Raw genomic sequence first — 16,244 nt, 5'->3', positions numbered from 1 at the left:
CCAAAATTCCTCCTCCATGTATCTATATTTTTTCAAGTCTGCTTCTGTTCTGCTTAGTTCCTGTCTATTTCCAGGTGAAGGATTAATCTCCAACTGCATCTCCTTTATTCTTATTTCCTCCTCCAACGTCTGCACTTGATTAAATATGTTCCCAAAAGTCTCTTTACTCCAACACGACAAAGCCTGCTTAACCTTCTTTATCTTTGCTTGAAATTCCAGAAACGGTGAACCTTTAAAATCCACCTTCCAATTCTCCTCTACCACTTTCCTAAATTTTGGATGTTTCGTCCAAAAATTAAGAAACTTAAACGGTCGAATTATAGACTCCTCCTCCGAATTACAAATAAAATGCAAAGGCGCATGATCTGAACCCTGCCGTATTAAATGATGCACTTTGCTAGTAGGAAGAATCTGCTCAAAATCTTGATTACAGAGCACTCTATCTAACTTTTTGAAAATACATTCTCCCTCTATTCTTCCATTCCACCAGGTGAATTTACTCCCAGAAGACTTAACCTCTGATAATGCACATTTATTGATACACTGATTGAAATCCATCGCTTCATAGGACGTAAATTCTCTTCCCCCTTGTTTCTCCTCTTCATTTAAAATAACATTAAAATCCCCACCTACTAGCCATGGAATCTGATTATTTCCTGCTAATTCCTCCATTTCCTCCCACAACTCTAATCTTTCCAATGCATCGCATCTCGCATATACAGCTGTAACCATGAATTTGACATTTCCCGCTTCAAACCTCATGGAGACATGTTGAATGTTATCTCTTACCACCTCCCATGTCCAATTATCATCCCAAAATATCCATATCTTGGCTGCACAATTACAATAAGCATTTTGAAATCCCAATCTCCTTTTATATTGTTCTAACTCATGTGGTCCTTGAAAAGGTTCCAGTAGAGCTATATATTTGTAATGATGTCTCCTATTTAGATCTATCAGTCTATCGAAGGCCTTTTGAGACCTAACCGACCTGATATTCCAAAATAGAGCTTTTCCAATCATTGAGAAACTTCCCCAGAAGTATCCTTATTGCTCCTTGTTTTAACTTGAAGAGGGAGATATGTTTTTTTAACTCCACTCTTCAAATTATTTATTTGTCTTGGTGAGAGATCTCCATCTCTTGCTATTGTATCAATATTCTCATTCACTTCTCCATCCTCCTCTGTATCTCTTCGACGCTGTTTTTCGTCCTCAGTAAGGTCCTGCAACTCATTGACTCCGTCTTCAACGAAATTTGAACTGCCCTGACGCTCCATCTCTTCCGATCCTCCCCCTATATTCCCCACCTTACTACCCTCATCCTCTTTCTCCCTCTCTTCATTATCATCCTTATCAACTGTCTGAGAAGTATCTAACACTGCTATATTATTTCTTTTGTCTTCTGTAATCAACCTCTCCTTATCCGCCACTTTTTTATTGCTACAGCTCTCGCCTATCCTCTCTTTTCCATTGAAAACTTCCTCTACCCATTTTTTTGTTGATCCAATCTCGTTTCCCATATTATTGTCCCTAGCTCCATCCCCTTGTGTATTCTCGTCGGCCTCTTCATTATTCAGACTGCCCAATGCATCAAATTTGTTCCCCATGATCTCTACATCTTTCCCCTGTTGAAGGTGTTTTGGATTCCAAACCTGCAGCTGCCCAGCTTTCCTTTCCCATCCCCCTTTTTTTCTTTTCTGTTCCTTGAATGCATCTTCTTCCTTGCTTTGTCCTGGTTCCCTTCTTTCCACATGATGATCATCCCTTCTCTTATTTTCTCTGTCGCCCTTCTCTCTGATAACATCGTCAGCTCCACTCCCCTCCCTTGTTGGATATAACTCTGGATGTATCACATAACATTCTTGCTCATTATGCCCCTGAATACTGCAGTTCTTACAATATTTTGGCACATAATCATATTTAATACGGATCCATTTCTCCACGATTTCCCCAGAATGTTTCCTCACTCCCACATTAATTCTCTTTGGAAATTCACTCAAAAGGTCCACCTCCACTTTAACCCTTGCGCAACTAGGTCTAGTTTGATTCTTTGTAGCTAGATCCACCTGTAAAGGTTTCCCCACAGCAGCTGCCAGTGAGAAAACAGCCTCCTTAACGAAAAAATTTGGTGGTAATGCTGGAAAGGATATCCAAGCAATCGCCCTTGAAGTCTCTCTTTCCGGATCAAACATCGGATCCCATTTCAAAGTTCTCATTGGATAAGACCATCCCCGATGTAATAAATAAAAAGCAGGTTTGGATAGTAGATTGACATAGTCCTCCAAACATGAAGCCCTAATGAGCACATGTCTATTGCTTAGTAGCCTTATTTTGCATTCTCCCCTCAGTTCGCAATGTTTTGGAATCAATTTACGTATTTCCTGAATCTCCGGCCATCCATACGAAAATTTGCCTATTACTGCAAATTCCAAATTCTCCTTAATGATCATATGCTCCACTTCCTCCTCCTCCCACACGATTTTAGGTTCCCCGTGTAAATATGCGATAGGTTTCATCGGAATTGGTTTGGCTTTTTGTGTCGGGGGACACAAGACAGCAGCATATTGCCTTCTTTGCTCTGGATCACTCTCTGTGGCAGCTTGTCCTATCCCCAAAAGGGGATGCCCAGGTGAATTGGTGGTCATAGCCACCGGGTAATAGACGACGGCGGCGGTAAATTCACTACTATTACTCTAAAAGAATTATCAAATGATAAGGTTTATATTTTATTTGACTTTGTCCAATTGATAATGATTATTTTCATATTAAGTGTGTCGCACATGTGTATAATTTGATAGTAAAAGATGATATTTCTCAATTTGGAATTTCTTGTGAAAAAATTAGACTTGCTTGTAATTGGATTTTTAAAGCTAAAATAAAAGCTAGAATTATAGAATTTAAAAATCGTTGTAAAGAATGTGGACTTGAATATACAAAAGTTCCAAAAGAAGTATGCACTAGATGAAATTATTTATTTGAAATGCTTCAAGTTGATTATATTTATCAAGAACTGGTACAATTAGTTTTTAATGCTCATAATGCGGACCCGAATTTGAGAATTGGCTATGAAGATTGGGAAAATACAAAAGAACTTATTGAATTTTTAAGTGTTTTTTATAAAGCAACAAATGTTGCTTCTGGTCAATATTATCCAACTATTTCTTCTGTTTTAATAAATATTTGTGTTATTTCATCTTAATTTGTAAAATATAAAGGAAAAGATCGATTTGAAGATTCCCTTGCTTTTATAATTGAAAAATTCAAAAAATATATTTTCCCTATTCCTCAAATTTATTTGACTGCTACTACTTTCAACCCAAATTACAAATTAAAAGGTGTTAAAAGAATGGTTGAAAAGATTTATGCAAATTTAGAAATTAAAGATGATGAAACTCCTAGTATTGAAGATTGTAAAAGTAGCATATATATAAAAGTTAGAGTGTTATATAATACATATAAATCTATGGAAAAAAATATTCCAATAGTTGAACCTCCATCTTGTAAACCTAGAAGCGATGATACGGATGATTAGATGGATGATTATCTTGAGCTTGAATCATCTACTAATAATGATTTTGATTTATATTTCAATCAGACACGGGAAAAGATTAGGCATGAAGAAGGACAACTTCAAGCTCCAATATTAGTACAACAACAACAACATACCCAGTGAAATCCCACAACGTAGGGTCTGGGGAGGGTAAAGTGTACGCAGACCTTACCACTACCTCGTGGAGGTAGAGAGGCTGTTTCCGGAGGACCCTCGGCTCAAGTACATCCAAACCAAGTAAAAGAAGAAGGAAACAGTATATAAAACATAAAAACCAATAAGAAAAATAGTGCATAATCAACAACGGAGACAATAACATCAAGAAAATACTGTGAGGGGTGAAACGCAATAAACAACACATGACTATAGGATCACAGACAAGAAACTACAAGTGCCAGGCTAGGACTACTACAAACGCTACCAACCCATACCCTCGCAAGGAAAGACAACACGCGAACCCTACTAACCTTCAACCTTAATACGCGACCTCCACTCCTTCTTATCTAGAGTCATGTCCTCGGTAATGTGAAGCTGAGCCAAGTCCTGTCTAATCACCTCTCCCCAATACTTCCTAGGCCTACCTCTACCCCTTCGCATACCCTCTACAACCAGCCCTTCGCACCTCCTCACTGGGGCGTCTGCGCACCGTCTCTTCACATGCCCAAACCATCTCAGTCTCGCTTCCCTCAGCTTGTCCACCACAGGGGCCACTTCCACCTTCTCCCGGATAACCTCATTCCTAATCTTATCGTTCCTAGTGTGCGCACACATCCATCTCAACATCCTTATCTCCGCAACATGCATTTTTTGAACATGTGAGTTCTTGACTGGCCAACACTCCGCTCCATACAACAAGGCCAGTCTAACTACCACTCTGTAGAACTTACCTTTGAGTTTAGGTGGAACTTTCTTATCACACAAGCCTCCAGAGGCAAGCCTCCATTTCATCTAAGCAGCCCCAATGCGATGTGTGACATCATCGTCAATGTCACCACTTCATTGGATTACAGCCCCAAGATACTTAAAACTTTCTTTCTTAGGAATGATATGTGTGTCAAGTCTCACTTCCCCATCTGCCTTATCCAACGCATCACTGAATTTGCACCCCAAATATTCCGTTTTGGTCCTACTCAACCTGAACCCTTTGGACTCCAGCGTTTGTCTCCACACCTCCAATATTAGTATGGTGCAAGAATCGTGAAAATCAATTTCCGACCCTTGCTAGGATTGTTCGAGATGTGCTAGCAATTCAAGCATCATCGATCGCTTCGGAGCAAGCCTTTAGTGCGGCGAGATTTATGATTGGAGATCATCGATATTCATTAGCAAAGGATAGTTTGGAAATATCGGTGTTGTTTCGAGATTGGGTCAATGCCGAAAGAAGAAATACCGGACTAGCACAATTAAATAGCCAAATAGAAGACGAAATAAATGAAATATTTGGTGATAATAATGATGATGGTATGGAAGCAATGGAAGAAGAACGACAAATACAAGTTCCAAAAAATGTTTCTTTTGAAATGATACAAAAGTTACGAAAAGATTTTAAAAAAAGTTTCAATTGTTAGTACAATAATTAATATTCAATACCTAGATTATGTACTCTTTGTCTCTTTCTAATATTTGTATTGTACAATTTATTTACTTGAATAAATATACGGCTATTCGCCTTGATTTTCTTTTGAAATAGTCTCTTATATTTAATCCAAGTCATTTTAGAAATTTAATTTTCAACAATTTTAATATTAGTTTAAACTTTAATATAAAATTGAATTTTAAGGTTTAAACTTTAAATTCAATATAAACTTTAAACTTTAAAGTCAATTTTAAACTTTAAATTCAATATAAAGTTATAAACTTTAAAATTTAAAGTCAATTTTAAAGTTTAAAGTTTAAACTTAAATTCAATTGAAACTTTAAAGTAACTTTAAAGTTTAAAGTTTTAAATTGAAGTTTTTTAATAATATAATTTTATTAATTAATAATATAATATTATATAATAATTAAAGTTAATAAAAAAATAAAAAAAAATTACCGGTACACAATGATTCGGTAAGAACCGGTTTCGGTCCGGTTCAAACCGGTTCTAATCCGATAACTAAGGGACCGAACGGAACCTTTGGAAATTTCCGGTAAAACCGGTTCAGGTAAGACCCGGTTCTGATAACAAAATCTGGTAACGAGGACCGGTTCCGATAAAATCGGTCCTGTTGATCCGGTCCTGTCCGTTTGCCAGCCTTACAGTGAGTAGTCAGTTCGATATAACCGAAGTGAATAGCTGATAGTAATAAAATATACTCCCTACGTTTCACAAAGAATGATCTGGTTTGACTTGACACGGAGTTTAAGTAAATAAAGAAGACTTTTGAATCTTGTGGTCCTAAATTAAAGTTATGTCAAATGTACAAAATTGCCCTAAATTTTCAAAAAGTAAAATGTTACCAAAAAAGGAAAGAGATCATTCTTTGTGAAACGGAGGGAGTAGTCCATTTCCATCTCTCCTAACATAATCTTCTCTCTTCCCTTTTCTCTAACAAAAAATAAATAAAAATAGAAAGGAATTGTTGTTTCCATGGCAATCTTACGATACTGATGTGGCCGTAATTCACTATTAACGTCTTAATTTTTCTTTTTCTTGTTGATGTTGTTTCTTCTTATTCACTCTTGTTTTCTTAATATTATTGCAGAACTTGCTTTTGTTGCATCTATGGATTTCAATTGCTTTCCTGGAGAAATGGAATTGTTGTTACCACCTTCGTCTTACAGATCTACCAGGTTAATTGTTTTTTATTTAAGATCTATTCTTTTAGGGCTATATGTATTATTTTCTTTCTAATCTTGTATGCTCATCCTTTCGATTGTCAAAGTTTGGTTGCTACCGGGAAGGTTTGGTTGGATAATAGTTCTACGGTAGAAATTGTTTCGGTGTCAAATTGTTGAATTACAGTAATTATTAGGTAGAAATTACTTTTGGGGGTGTGTTTGGTACTAAGGACATGTTTTGTTGGAAAATAGGTAATTATTTATTTATGATCTATGTGGGCGGCAACTCCCGGTGTGGAGTCACAGATTTGGCGTTGGGATAGTCAAAGGGATGAAATTGGGTATGTTGTACGGTTGTGTATTGGTTGGTTTGGTTTTGAAGTTAATTGTTTGACTTGTTGGTTATCCGTTATTGGTTTAATTTAACCATTAAGATTCTACTTCAAAAAAAAATTGAAAATCACGCGACAAACCAAATAAATAACATGATGACAAATTTGCTTCTTGCTCAAAACCAAATACTAGTACCTTGTGAAATAACCAAGAAATAAACTAAATCTTAAGTCAAGGACTCGGCTTGGGGATGTAGCTCAAATGGTAGAGCCCTCGCTTAGCATGCGAGAGGTATGGGGATCAATACCCTGCATCTCCATTTCTTTCTCTGAGATTTTAGAATTTCCCGACCTCACTTGTGAGATTTCACTGGGTATGTTGTTTGTCTAAGTCAAGGACTTTATAAACCAAATGATAGCAATATAATTTGTTGATTTATTATCGGGTTATCAAATAATGTTTTCCTTCGCACCAAACACAATCCTAGTTTGTTTTATCTTATCTTAATTTTTTTGTTTTGCTCTTTTCAATATAATTATTTATGTGGGCGGGATGGGGTGTGGAGTGAGGGATTTGGGGTTGTGGGGGTGGGATGGTCTAAGGGATGAAATTGGGTATGTTGTACAACTGTGTATTGGTTATTGATTTGTAGACATACTAAATTGTTATAGAACATTAAGATATTGATTATCGGTTATTTATTGTTATTAGTTTGTTTATGTGCTTATGCATTAAGATTTCAAACAAAAAAGAACCATTGAAAATCATATAGAAACAAGGCGACAAACCAAATGAACCATGCATATTAGTTGACAAATATGCATCTTGCTCAAAAGCAAACATGAGGAAATTGAATAATGTTTGAGACAGTAGAAAGAAACTAGTATTAAATTAAACCCTAACTCAAGGATTTTATAAACTGAGTGGTATAAATATAATTTGTTAATTTACTATGGGGTCATTGGTTAACTCGTTAAGAAAAAATCCTAACTTGCTTTTCTACCGAAAAAGTTTTTCAAAATATTTAACCAACCAAACATGAGGAAATTGAATAATGTTTTCCGTTATGCCAAACACACTCTTAGTTTGTTTAATCTTATCTTAATTTTTTCCTTCTTCTCTTTTTAGTATGACATTTAACTTATATAATTTAACCCTTGCCAACGAAAGCAAGGGGTTTGCCTTCTGGGTCGAGCTCGTCGCACCGGGCTTGCCTAGTGCGGGTTACCTCTCCTATGTGGTTTGCGAGCAATTGCATAGGAGCGAGGGTTTTACCCTGTGCGCACCCAAATGGTAGCGTCTGTGGGTTTCCCTTGTCATCAAAAAAATAAAATAAAAATTCATAATCAATGTAATTTGGGTTTTTAAAATTCATAATCAATATTTGGGTTTTAAAACTTCATAATCAATATATTTGGATGGTTATTTGCCCCAAATGTGGGCACCTTATTGGACACTTTAGAACCCCTTCTCTGCCCTTAACTTCTCTACCCAATTCAGTATAATCTGTGGTGTTCTTCTTAGGACATTTCGGAACCCTGTTTTTCTGCACTTCACTTCTCATATAATCTGTGAGTCTTCTTGTTTCCTTTTTCACTTTTTGCTTTTAACTTATTTGCTATCTTGCAATCTGCTCTCTGCTGATTTAATTCACTAGGGTTGTTTCAGATCTGGTTAATTTGGATTTCTATTGCAATTTTTTTTGAAATTTAGGGTTCTTGCCTTCTTGGTATGAATATCTATCTGTACTCTCTGTTGATTTAAATCATTTAGAATTATTTTGGATTACTGGGATTATNATTCATAATCAATGTAATTTGGGTTTTAAAAATTCATAATCAATATTTGGGTTTTAAAACTTCATAATCAATATAATTTGGATGGTTATTTGCCCCAAATGTGGGCACCTTGTTGGACACTTTAGAAACCCCTTCTCTGCACTTAACTTCTCTACCCAATTCAGTATAATCTGTGGTGTTCTTAGGACATTTCGGAACCCTGTTTTTCTGCACTTCACTTCTCAGCACTATTCAGTATAATCTGTGAGTGTTCCTTGTTTCCTTGTTCCTTTTTTGCTTTTAACTTATTTGCTATCTTGCAATCTGCTCTCTGCTGATTTAATTCACTAGGGTTGTTTCAGATCTGGTTAATTTGGATTTCTATTGCAATTTTTTTTGAAATTTAGGGTTCTTGCCTTCTTGGTATGAATATCTATCTGTACTCTCTGTTGATTTAAATCATTTAGAATTATTTTGGATTACTGGGATTATTAGGATGCTCAGACGGTTGAGAATTTCCTTGATTATCATCTGTTGAGTCATTACCTTTATGAGCTTGAGAAGCTTTAGGTGTCTCCTTAATTCCCTTGTTATTGTTAATGATATGCTGCCTTGCAGGTGTTAGATCCACAGAATTGTGCTCAATTCCACAAGTTTGTATTGATCACTAGAATTCTCAATATTATTATCTAGGATAGAATTGGACTGGGTATGATTAGAGACCTTACCTGGTAATACTGTGGTAGTAATTTGATTGTTTTGCTGATCGGTCAGAAGTGTTTTTACTGATTTTAATTCTATTCTCTCTAGACCTATAGAGGCTTCATAAATTTCTATGGTGGTGGTTGGTTGGATTGACATAACATGCTGTCAACTGCTTCTTCTTCTCTACTTTTTTTTTGTTCCTGACTTTTTCATTTCTCTTTATGCTCTTCAGCTAGTCTTCATGGCAGGATTTGCTGTCGAAGACTATGGATTGACTGTTCTTGCCGGGGTAAATTACTATTTATTTTTAATTTTATATTTATTAGATGATTCTGTAGGGGTAAATTACTTTTTGCTGTTTTGGTATTTTGATTATGTAGGCTACCAGTTGCATTTCGGAGATTGGGTTATGACGCCAATGGGTAACCAACGTTACCTTCGTAAGTGTTCATTCTCTTACTTTCCTCTTTTTTGTTGAATAGAAGTGTCTCTGTTCTTTCATTCTTCATGTCGGTTTAGTTGTTGTATGGAGGGTTCAAAGTTCTTTTGGAGTTTTTCATATTCTTTTTTTGTGGATCGATTTTGTGCTTAACTAATAGAAACAGAAGTTCAGAAAATGGATAAATAATTGCCAAGTGAAATTGAAAAAGTTACTGGTAAAATGAATGTAAGCAACTAGTAACCAAAAAGAAACAAATGCTCTCAGACACAGTTCCCAAAAACTCTCTCTTCTGGAGAGAACCCTCTTTCCGGTAGGTCGCTTGAGAACTACCATCCTAGTTTTCTCCCTCCCTGTCTCTCCAGTTATCGCTCTGATCACTGGAACACCTTCTCGCTTCTTCTCTCCTCTTCTCTTTCAACCTCAACCAAGCATTTGATGGACGACACTATTTATTTTGCAGTAGGATTCAAATCCTACGATATCGCAAGAACATCAGGTACAACAGGAGATTGGTATGACTGGACAGAAAGAACAGGAATTCCATGATGAGAACAACCTTCAATGGCAAGGCTATGGAATGGATTTTTTTGACCTTGCGAGAAGCTTCCAAATCAAAAGGGGAACTCAGTTAGAAGATGGAAGAAAAAATATGCCTTTTTAGAAATCTACTGAGTTAGGAATTTTAACTAGTTTGGCAGATACATAAGCTTGATAAACATCAGAGCTAGAAGAAGGGCAGTCATTATTATACCGGAGTTAACTTTTAACTCAGGCTGGACAGGAATTGTAGAGAAAGTTGGGAGATTCATTAATAGTCACAAACGTGGGGGGAACTTAGAGAAGCATAGGCTGGTTGACAACAACATTCCCTATGCGGATTTGCTAAGAAGCATTAAATGGGTGAATGGGGGAGAAAAAACATATAAACAGAAAACACGTTTAAGAGGGGCGACAAATTTACATTTATGAGGACATAAATTCCCAAAGTGAAGTACTAAAGAAGAGTTTGGTGGGCAAATTTGTGGTCTGTAAAGGTGAGACTCCAACTCTTACAGAGGTTAGGAAATGGGCAAATAATCTCTGGAAGCAGATTCACGGTCTGAATATTTACGAAATGGGGGTGGGAATTTTCTTCCTCGAATTTGCATCTAAACCACAACAAAACAAGTGGTAGAAGGTGTCTGGATGTGGAAGAATTTTCCGGTCAAAATGCAGTGGCGGAGTCCAATAATAGGTACATTGGCGGACAACGGTCGACCCAAATCCATTTGGGTTAGAGTGGTGGGTCTGCCAATGCATCTTTGGGCACAAAAAACCTTCAAATTCCTGCCTATACTCGATCACTGATCCAGTCTGTTGGATGCTGCACAGATGTTCATCTGGATGTTGAAACTCAGCAGTCCGTAATTTTCTTGCAGCACTTTCACCAACTAATTCCAGTAATAAATGGTTCTTTCACTGTTGATCCAAGCAAAATCATTCCATTGCATCTCCTTCCAAAAACCAGCCACATCAACCTTGCAATCATCAAGTGTTTGATAATATTGAAAATGCTTCTTTGCTTTCAGAATCCACCCTCGAGGATCTCCTCCCTTATACTTAAGAAAGTCTATTTTTGTGTGCGGACGTCGAGAAGTTTCTTGATGCCTCCAAATGCTATCAACCTCGCCCTCCTCCAGTAAAACTTTAATTTTTCTTTGCTAATTCCGACTATTTTGCTCCTTTAATGTTGCCACATCAGCAGCCGAAGTGTTCATGACTTCCAATCTGCTCTATACATGGTCAATTATTGGGTGATCTGATCATGATTTGACATGAATGACAAATCTTACTATGATACAATAATAGAAACATAGGTTCAGATGGATAAATATTATAGAAGTTATATTAATAACAGAGAGACACAAGCATCTCATATCTCTTGGAACAATCTGTTTATATACAATAGATGATTACACCTACCCTCTATATTATTAAGATGCATTTTATATATAATAGGATGATCCATAACTACTTAACAGCATTTATGAGAAGAACATATAATTTCTGGTAATCGTAAGAAACTGCCTAGCAGATAACTTCCACTAACTTATTAGAAACTGCTCAATCCTCCCGATCTTCTATATTTTGTTTGCCTCTTCCTTCTTGAATAAGTCTGGAATATATGTGGTTTATCATTAACATTTGACTCTTTTTGTTATGTTGTTGTAGGTGGATGTGGAGTCTTTGCGGTCCTGGATGCAATTAGTGCTAAATTTGCTATTCAGAAACTTCTTGCCGACCAAAGATATCGTGCTTATAGGCCATTAGTAAAAACAATACAGTCCAAGAGTTCATGCTTTGCCTATTCCTCTTTCAAAACAGGAACTCTTGGACTGTATTGTTTTTACTGATGGCCTATCGTATCGTCTGATATATGGCTATGTTATTGAGCATGGTGTCCATAGGGAGGTGGTGTACCCCTATGAGGGCTTGTTCAATGGAGATTGCCATTGTAGTGACTATGCAGTAAGTTTATATTTACATAAATTTGGTATGACATACTATAGTATACTTGTTAAGTATTGTGTTTTTTTTTGGGTAAATAATTAGGACAGAGATTCTTCAAGTGCAAATAATTTTGTACAATATTGTCGGTATTCCGTTGAATGCTTGGTTGTTCGAAACATTCGAACGCATAGGAGATCAATGTGGTGGTTTCATCGGAGTTGACGAGGATACGAAGAACAGAATCCACTTACTTTGGGCTCGTATTTGTGCTAGAAACTCCAACAAGATGATTCCGACGAATTTGAATTTTGAATTAGCAGGTTGGATATTTGATTTGGGGATAATCTCGGAGATCCAGTCTCCTTCTTCACCCTCTGGAATTTCAACTGCTTATGACGAGGTTGAAAAGCAGCTGGGGCCACACTCACAACCCATTGCACTTGCTAATAATCATAAATTTAGTGTGCCCGGCATGAGAAGGTACATGTAAAGAAAGCAAGGGGTTCGAGGGGTTTAGTTCCTAATGGGCTGGCCTATAAGCACCCTCAAGGCAAGATATTTGGAGAATGATTCCAGCAGTTATTTTCTGGAATCTCCCTCCATCACAATATCTGGAAAATGATTCCAACAGTTATTTTCTGGAATCTCGACTCCTATAAGCACCCTCAAGGCTAGATATTTGGAATGTTTATTCAGTTGGCACTTTCTCTCCCCTGTAAACAGTGTGGATAACCTTTTGGATTGTGTTAGATCCCTTTCTTTAGCTTAGTAGAATATTCAGGGAATTTCTTTTGGCTGTTTTACAGATAAGTTTTCTTCATGTTTTGTTTGAAGCAGCTTCTTTTACTCTCTTGTTACCTTTGCATTTTTCTAATAAGTTCTGATTTTGTATGCTATTTGCGGATGACATAGTACTGATTGATGAGACGCGGGATAGAGTCGATGCGAGGTTGGAGGTGTGGAGACAAACGCTGGAGTCCAAAGGGTTCAGGTTGAGTAGGACCAAAACAGAATATTTGGGGTGCAAATTCAGTGATGCGTTGGATGAGGCAGATGGGGATGTGAGACTTGCCACACAGATCATTCCTAAGAAAGAAAGTTTTAAGTATCTTGGGTCTGTAATCCAAGGAAGTGGCGACATCGATGATGATGTCACACATCGCATTGGGGTTGCTTGGATGAAATGGAGGCTTGCCTCTGGAGTCTTGTGTGATAAGAAAATTCCACCTAGACTTAAAGGTAAGTTTTACAGAGTGGTAGTTAGACCGGCCTTGTTGTATGGAGCGGAGTGTTGGCCAGTCAAGAACTCACATGTCCAGAAAATGCATGTTGCGGAGATGAGGATGTTGAGATGGATGTGTGGGCACACTAGGAGTGATAAGATTAGGAATGAAGTTATCCGGGAGAAGGTGGGAGTGGCCTCTGTGGTGGACAAGCTGAGAGAAGCGAGACTGAGATGGTTTGGACATGTGAGGAGACGGTGCGCAGACGCACCAGTGAGGAGGTGTGAGGGGCTGGTTGTAGAGGGTACGCGGAGGGGTAGAGGTAGGCCTAAGAAGTATTGGGGAGAGGTGATTAGACAGGACTTGGCTCAGCTTCGCATTACCGAAGACATGACTCTAGATAGGAAAGCGTGGAGGTCACGTATTAAGGTTGTAGGTTAGTAGGGCTAGAGTGTTGTCCTCCCTTGCGAGAGTATGGGTTGTTAGCGTTTGTAGTAGTCCTTGCCTTACTCTTGCAGTTCTGGTTTGTGTTACATATAGCCTTCTGGTTTTTATTGCGTTTCACTTCTCTCATTGTTTTATTGATGTTGCTGTCTCCTTGTTGATTATAACTATCTTTCCTATTGGATGTGATGTTTTACACAATGTTTTCCTCGCCTTTTACTTGGTTTTGATGTACTTGAGCTGAGGGTCTCTCGGAAACAGCCTCTCTACCTCTACGAGGTAGTGGCAGGGTCTGCGTACACTCCACCCTCCCCAGACCCCACCTAGTGGGATTTCACTGGGTATGTTGTTGTTGTTGTTTGCTTTACCAAAAAAATTCTTGACTCCCCATTTAGCAAGTTGATCTCTTGTGTAAAGTCCCGCATGAGCTGCTAGCCGTAGGATAAAGGTCCACTTTGGTAGTCCAAAATTGTTGCAACAAGTTTTCTCCGGTCCACTCTTATTTATTATTGTGTGGTGTTCTTCCAGGGTGAACCAAAGATCAGAGTCGATGGCTTTTCCAGGATTCCCATCCTGGATGTCTGTACAATGTTGACTCGTTACTGTCTCACTGCGACCATGCCATTTTTTCAATCTTTTGTTGAGCATGGACGTTCCGAGATTTTTTTTTCTGTCAGTATATTATGTGAATAAATTTTGTGATTTCCTTATTTGTTTTGGTGTAATAGTTGATTCTCTTTTGTTTTAGGACTTGTATGAACCCCATCCGAATGAAGTTGCTGGGCAGGTTGGATGCCATGCTGTTCTGGTCATTGGATTCGGTACTAGGTATGTTGATGGCGTTCGTAGGGGGACTTCTTTATTGTGAAGAACGCTTGGGGTTTGGAGTGGGGACTAAATGGATACACAAGAGTTGCTGCTGAAGTGCTATCGGATTTCACATTACCCGGTGTTGTGATGGATGAGGCAAATGCTGATGAGTAATTCTCCTTGTGTTTGTGAAGTCCCAACTTTGTTTTGTGGTTTGGTTGAAGTCCCTTTCTAGTCTGTATTGTTAAATTCTTAGTGGTAATTTTGTCACAGTTTGCTACTGTCTTAGTATTTTTCATTTCCAAGTAATCTGAACCTATTATATTGTCAATGTTGTCTGAGACTGACGAAGTGTTCTGGTGGGACGTGTTTGGTAATATACGAGACTGGTAAAGTCCTTGCCGAACTTGAATTTGGTGTCACAGCTTGCATCTCATTTAAGTTGCAGCAGGATGTATTGTTTGTTTAGGTATAGTAGGCATTATTTGGGTTATGCTATTATCCAGCCCAGCATGAATTTGTACTTGTTTTCAACATGCGGTTAAATATGATTTTCCTGTCTTGCGCATCCCTTTATATGTTCAGTGCCAGTGGTAGTTGATTTCTACGTTGTGCCTGCCAGCAAAATGTTTTTGGACTGTCAGTTAATTATATTTCTTGTCATTAATAAAATCTGCACTTGGACAAGTTATGTAACATAAAGAAAAGAGGAGAGATTGGGATCTATCAGTTACTGTTTTCTCTTGTTTGCTTACAATAGGGCATTATGCATCGCAGACAGACGGGTGGGTTTCTTTGTTGGTTCGGTTATTAAACAGAACAAGTTATATACTTATATTTACCTGTACAAGATAATTAAATTCAAATATTTAGTTCATCCAGAGATTATTTCCGTTTATACAAAGCATTTATTATTTAATGCGTAATATATTCCTACGGAAATGTCTTCAATGATTTTGCTTCTATACCAACGTGGATGGGTTGGATCTAAAAGTTTATGTGGACCAAAAAGATGAAGTCAATTGTTTCATTCAATAATTTCGTATTATTTTTTTTGTTAACTAAAATATATGTTTGAGTTATATTTGATCCAATAGATGGAATTTTTGAGTCATTTGTTTTATACTTTCCTAAATAAATAAATAATAATAATTATATATGTACATATATATACACATTCTAAAATATAGATTGATTCAATTAACATAAAAAAGAACTCTTGAGGCAGTGCAGAATTGGCCTAGACCCACATCTCCAACTGATATTAGGAGTTTCTTGGGTTTAGCTGACTATTATAGAAGGTTTGTAGAGGGGTTCTCGTTTATTGCATCTCCTTTGTCCAAGTTGACTCAGAAGACAGTGAAATTTCAATGGTCTGAAGCTTGTGAGAAGAGCTTAAGCTTGTGAGAAGAGCTTTCAGGAAATGAAAAAGAGGTTGATTACTGCTCCAGTTTTGACTTTACCAGAAGGTACTCAAGGTTTTGTGGTGTATTGTGATACATCTAGAGTTGGTTTGGGTTGTGTCTTAATACAAAATGGCAAGGTTATAGCTTATGCCTCCAGACAGTTGAAGGTTCATGAGAAGAATTACCCAACCTATGACTTGGAGTTAGCTGCTGTAGTATTCGCTTTGAAGATATGGTGTCATTACTTGTATGGTGTGCATGTTGATGTATATACTGATCACAAGAGTTTTCAATATGTAC

General features: G+C 37.4%; 1 protein-coding gene across 4 annotated transcripts in view; it reads left to right on the top strand.

The window, feature by feature from the left end:
* Positions 1–14,487, top strand: part of LOC125869435 (uncharacterized) — a 29,494-nt gene extending 15,007 nt beyond the window's left edge. The window contains exons 3-6 of one of the 4 annotated variants that reach the window (XR_007446817.1): positions 9,378–9,418; positions 9,510–9,569; positions 11,783–12,079; positions 14,257–14,487. Coding sequence is in view for 1 of the 4 variants with exons in the window: in XM_049550017.1 (XP_049405974.1) it covers positions 9,378–9,418; positions 9,510–9,569; positions 11,783–11,964 (283 nt within the window). In the remaining 3 variants the exon portion in view is untranslated. Of the gene's footprint in view, positions 1–9,377; positions 9,419–9,509; positions 9,570–11,782; positions 12,945–14,256 lie in introns of those variants that run through there. The other 3 variants (XR_007446819.1, XM_049550017.1, XR_007446818.1) reach the window with 3 other exon arrangements.
* Positions 14,488–16,244: the final 1,757 nt, after the last annotated feature.

The sequence above is a fragment of the Solanum stenotomum genome, chromosome 6, assembly GCF_019186545.1.
Source record: "Solanum stenotomum isolate F172 chromosome 6, ASM1918654v1, whole genome shotgun sequence".
In the NCBI taxonomy this organism is placed as follows: domain Eukaryota; kingdom Viridiplantae; phylum Streptophyta; class Magnoliopsida; order Solanales; family Solanaceae; genus Solanum; species Solanum stenotomum.
The sequence above is the reverse complement of the archived record's forward strand: the minus strand, read 5'-3'. Positions and strand labels throughout refer to the sequence as shown.